This window comes from Apis dorsata, unplaced genomic scaffold (genome assembly GCF_000469605.1).
Source record: "Apis dorsata unplaced genomic scaffold, Apis dorsata 1.3 scaffold_326, whole genome shotgun sequence".
NCBI classification, from domain to species: Eukaryota; Metazoa; Arthropoda; class Insecta; order Hymenoptera; family Apidae; genus Apis; species Apis dorsata.
In genome coordinates this window covers 115436-120899 of record NW_006263594.1, presented here as the reverse complement: position 1 = coordinate 120899, position 5464 = coordinate 115436, and the positions used below count along the sequence as shown (strand labels likewise).

The 5464-nt window shown below is 38.5% G+C and overlaps 1 protein-coding gene across 1 annotated transcript in view; it reads left to right on the top strand.

Annotated features, from left to right (window-relative positions):
- The first annotated feature begins 1765 nt into the window (after positions 1-1765).
- Positions 1766-5464, top strand: part of LOC102678301 (zinc finger Y-chromosomal protein 2-like) — a 5571-nt gene continuing 1872 nt past the window's right edge. Inside the window, exons 1-3 of the mRNA XM_031511480.1 lie at positions 1766-1775; positions 1914-2091; positions 2723-2835. Coding sequence (XP_031367340.1) covers positions 1766-1775; positions 1914-2091; positions 2723-2835 — 301 coding nt within the window. The remainder of the gene's footprint in view (positions 1776-1913; positions 2092-2722; positions 2836-5464) is intronic.

Below are 5464 nucleotides of genomic sequence, written 5' to 3'. Positions count from 1 at the left end.
TATATATAAAAAGAAAAAAAAAAAAAAAAGAAAAGCATCTGCCAAAATACGAAGCACACGCCCGTTATATGCCCGCCAACTAACGACCTTTCGTTTTCTTCTTCATGTGACTTGCAGACATATCCATCCCGTGTATGACTATGCCGAAGAACTTTCAAAGGAATTGCAACTACCCGATGATACCGTTGATCAAGGATCTGGCCAGCTTTTGGATGGCGAAGCGGGTCGAGTTTCCGTATCGTTGCGAGACTTGTGGCAAGGGTTACCAACATCGCGCCACACTCGTCAGACACACCAGGCACGAGTGCGGCAAGGAGCCGCAGTTCAAGTGTCCCTATTGCGCTCATAGAACCAAGCAACGTGGAAATCTCTATCAGCACATACGAACGAATCATCCTGGCAAAAACGTGTTCTCGAGTAATGTCTAAAAGACGACCCAAGGAGACACGATTCTTTTTTTTTTCCTTTGTCCCCTTTTTCTTTCTCTCCTTCTTTTCTCCTTTATTCGAACAAATAATAATTTGAAGGTTAAAATTATTAGAAGAAAATCGTGAGATGATATATTTCGCAATGATGATGAACGCTGCGTTGAGAACGATCGATACGATTTTAATTTCGTCATTTCTCGAAATAGCGTTCATGAGTGTGAAAAAAAAAAAAAATAATAATGGAGAGTTCTATTTTCTCGAACAAGACATTCGCATCTTTAAAATCTTCGTATAGTTTCGCGAAGAAGGCGTGCTGCTCGCGCCATCTAACGTGTTTTTTCTCAAGCGTTTGTTTTGTTCGACGAATATAACCTAAGTAAAAGCATAAAGATTAGAATTGATCTCGTATCTTAAACGGAATTGTACGAATCGAATTGTAAATTGTTAGGATAGAGACCGATTAGCGATCATGTTTCAGATAAAATAGAATTATTCTTTTGCTTTCGATCGAGAAATTAAATGATCCGCCATCGTTACCGTGCAACTGTACTGTTGTTGTGTACCGCCTAAATATCGTGATCCTGTATAAAGCAATGTGCCAAACGAATATAACGAAGAATAAAGTGTGAAACGATGTTTGTAAAACGAATACGTTCTGTTCACAACACAAGAGACTACATTGCAGTTCATATCATTTCTATCGTGAATCCTTGAACATTTCATCCGTTCGACGACGTGAAAATACGCGTTTCATCCCTAGAGTGAATTATTCGTGAAAATAAAATACGATTCTTTTTTTTTTTTTTTCCAGACCTGTACTGGACCGGATATCGTTACCAACCGAGAATCATTGGCCAACGCAGAGTTCGAAGATCGAACAGTTTAGACAAGAAGCCAGGTTGCTTCAGATGCCCGAGTTGCAACAAAGGTTATCGTTGGCTAAGAAACATGAAGAATCACTTGAGAAACGAGTGCGGCAAAGATCCGACCGAATTTTGCCCATACTGCCCCCACAGAACCAAATATAAGAGCAGCTTACAGAAACACATCCTTCGAATACACCTCGCGCACAACGTGTGACACGTTGAACATTTTCGAATTTCTCTATTTACATTACACGGTTGACAATATCAATCGCGATTGTTCGCTCGCAATCTTTCGAACGTTATTTCGAAAAAAAATTTTTTTTTTTGTGTAACCAATAAATTTTTGCCAGATTCTAGAAAGTATTACATTCGTTTTACACGCGTGTTTTATTCTGACGATATCGAAAAATCATTAATTATGGTAACCGCAGTGCAGCTGCTTCGTTTGTTTACATACAGGATTCCTGCGATATGGATATAGGTATGTTTACACCAATAGCGACATTACACGCTCTAGCGGGCATGGAGAAAAACAAGGACAAGGAGGACTGATCTTAAAAGTATCCGGTTTCACGAAATTCGTTCAAAACAAATACACTGACTAGGATTTTTGTTTCAGGTAACAGGCACACTTGCGAGTGGTGCGGCCGACCGTTCTCCTGGCCATCCAGTTTAAGGCTCCACCAAAGAATGGCGTGCGGGAAACCACCAAACTTCTGTTGCACCATCTGCGATTACAAATCGAACTTTAAGGGAAATTTGAAGAGGCATTTATTTTGTAAACATAGGATACAGATGCAATAGCTTATCGTCCATTGTTTTATAATAAAATACATTTTTATATATAAGAAAGAAACCTAACCCCTAAAAGTGACAACAAGAGTTTTCTCGAAACGTAATTTAAATTCGTTTTGCGAATTTATTTTTTCAGGCAAGTTAAAAATAGTAGGACACGAAATCTCTCGGATGGAGAAAGGAACGTAAGTATGCACGAGTATGTTAGCATCGTTTGACGTTTTATATCCGCTATGACACAATCCAAAAAAAAAAAAAAAAAAAAAAACTCGAAAAGATATTCTTTTCGAGAATAATGTTGAAGCGACTATTCGTCATTCGCAGAGTTAAAGTTTTTCCAAGCTCGGATCGAATAGAATTAGCTTCGAACCTTTCGAAGAGTCGCTTGTTTTTTTATGCCATCGACGATCGACGCGTGACGATTGTCGCGTGTGTTGTGTTCTAATAACCTGGCAGGGCATGCGCTTCGATGTCTAGAAGCTAGCGCCACCGCGATTATTTTTTTCTTTTCTCTTCTTTCCTCCTCTTCACTCCCGATATAACGTCCGCTCTCTGGTGTAACGCCACGATAGTCTCTCTTTTTTTATCCACACTTTCGTTCTTAATCGTTCTTTAACTGAGATTTCTTTCCAGATGCACCCTTATTCCCGATCGTGAGGCCAAGGCTACACGTCTGCCCACGTTGCGGACAAATGTATTCCTGGGCGTCGAATCTGCGGAAACATCTGAAGATGGGCTGTGGGATGGTTACGTTTGAGACACACTTCTCCTGCCAGTATTGCCCTTACAGATCGAGGATCGAGGCATCGTTCCTCAAGCACCTGCTCTCGGTGCACAACATCAAGTAGACGGCTGATTCGCTGAACGTCGTTTTTTCGATCGTCCACGCACGACGACGGCGTTTCGTTCAGCGGTCATCAATTTTACGAGTCATCGCGATGGAATTGGTTCTTGAGCGAGGAACAGTAAAACGTCTCGTGTTTCACTCGTGTTTTTTTCATCGGTGTTTGTAATACGTACGTCGCCACTCGTGTTCCCCTTTTTTCGATTTGTGTCGTCGGAAACGATATGTGACAGATGTGTTTGAAAAATTATTTCGATATATTATTATAGTCGATATACGAAGAAATATTATCGTCGACGATTGGAATTATTAATTTTGAGCGTAAGAGTCGGAGAGGAGGGATATTTTAGTGGCGAAAAAACAAAAAAAAAAAAAAATTTATTAGTGTCGTCGATTTGCGTGAAAGATTGTCGTATTATTCGATAAGTCGAATCTAGTCCGATGGCTGTTTTTATTTTTCTTTTTCTTCTTTTTCTTCTTCTTCTTCTTCTTCTTTTTCCCTTTCCCCCTTGATCTTTTTTTTTCTCGTCATTAGATTTTGATCCACTATATCATAGTATTTAAGCCTATCTGGGATTCACTTTATACCAAGGTGCAATTCTAACGATACGTAGATTCGTCGAGTTATACCATTTTTGCTTTTTTTCCCCCAACTATTTAGTTTTTCGTACTTTAGCGTTACGATTTTTACCGAAGTATCGACGAAAATAAATACGATAGCGACGTAAGAGACTCGAGGCTTTCACGGCCTGGTATCGCAAAATTTTTGGCATCAAGAAATTTTTCGGTGTGAATCACGTTTCAAGAGGAAATACTGTTTCGTCAGTATTGCTAGTCTCATTTTTCAACGACGTTACACGTTTTTATAACATATTCGTTTACATCTTGTAAACGATATTGATTTAAAATTTTTCATTTTTGTAGATTCGAATAATTTTCCCCTAGGAAAATTTTTACGCTTAAATAAAAACTCACCAGACGCGCATAATCCCTAGCAATACCGATTAAATCGTATTTTTTCTTCAGAACACTCGGTTACACACCGAAACTCCGGTCGGGAAAAATTTCGCGATATCGAAGTAAATCCTAGCAACCGATTTCCTACCTGTTTGATATCAAAGCGATCGTAGTAAGGATAAGTATGCATTCGTTTTTTCCACTAGAGAAATCGTTCGTCACATTGCGAGATTTATCACATTTTATCGCGTTTTCGCGGTGGAGTAGAGATGTTGTAATAAATAATCACGACGTTGTACGATGATTATCAATCCTCCCTCGTTCGGCCGTGTTCTCGAACAAGAATTCACGATTAAGTTAAAAGAAAAGAAGAAGAAAAAAAAAAATCCAATGTTCCTGTTTCGTGTTTCCTTGTTCGAACCTTGACCGAACACGGCCACGGTGACTAAATGAAAAATTTTGTCTCTCGCATTATTGTTGGAGCAGAGAGGGATGAAAAGAAACGAGACACCTTAATTATTAGATTCTTTTGTCTATCCGTTTTTTTTTTTTTTTTTTTTTTTTTTTTTAATATAGATCTATACTTAAAATTCGGAAGAATAAGAAAGAAAAGGAAGGAAGGTGGTGGACGACGACGAGCGGAAGAGAGGAAGAAGGATATCATGTGAGTCGTAATCGGATGAATGAACGAGTTCAATCTCATATACCCTATTCACGCTAATCAAAGTAGTGAATGTCAGTCACCTTTCATCTCATTCTTTGTATAATCGTATCGAAAACGCGGAAGACGAATCGTACTTGTTATCGATATAGTTTAGAGAGAGGGAGAGGGAGAATGTATGTGTGAGAGAGAGTGAGAGGGAAAGTGAAAGAAAGTGAGAGAATGAGAGAGCGCGTGTGCTACGAGAGAAACGAATAATGTAAGAAACCCATTTTGTCTACGATGCATGAACATCTAGCCTGTCTTTATCCATTCGATTCGATAGATCGCGTAAATCTATTAGAGATCGAGCAAAAGAAATGCTGCGCAGTGATGGTTAAGTGTTCCTGTGTAACGATGTCCGGCAAAGTCGATTGCTTTTTAAAATAAATACCAATGTGTACAGAGATCTCGTGTAAGATCTTTTTTCGAAAAGATTCTTCGAAATATTCTCGATCCCGATTTCGTTTTTTCTTTCATGTATTTTTTACAATTTTTATTTCTTTTCTTTCTTTTTTTCTTTCTTTTTTTTCTGTCCCTTCCCTTTTCTGTGCTTTCGTCCACGTTGAAGAACGTTTCTTTCTTCTTCTTGAGAGGAAGTTCATGATCGTTCGAAGATTCGTAGATTCGTTGTCACGAAAATTGGAAAATGGAAACTTGAATGTAGAAATCTGAATGGAAGATGTTTGTTGCAGGGTGATTTGTACAACGTGACCACTTCGTTTATTTTTTTCGTTATTAATGGGATCTAGCGAAATCCTCCCCTCCATGACACAATTCTTATTTCTTTTAAGGGCGTTTGATTTCTTCTTGATTTTTTAATTTTCTAATTTCTTCTAATAAAAAAATTTATTGGCTCATAATTGAGGATGAT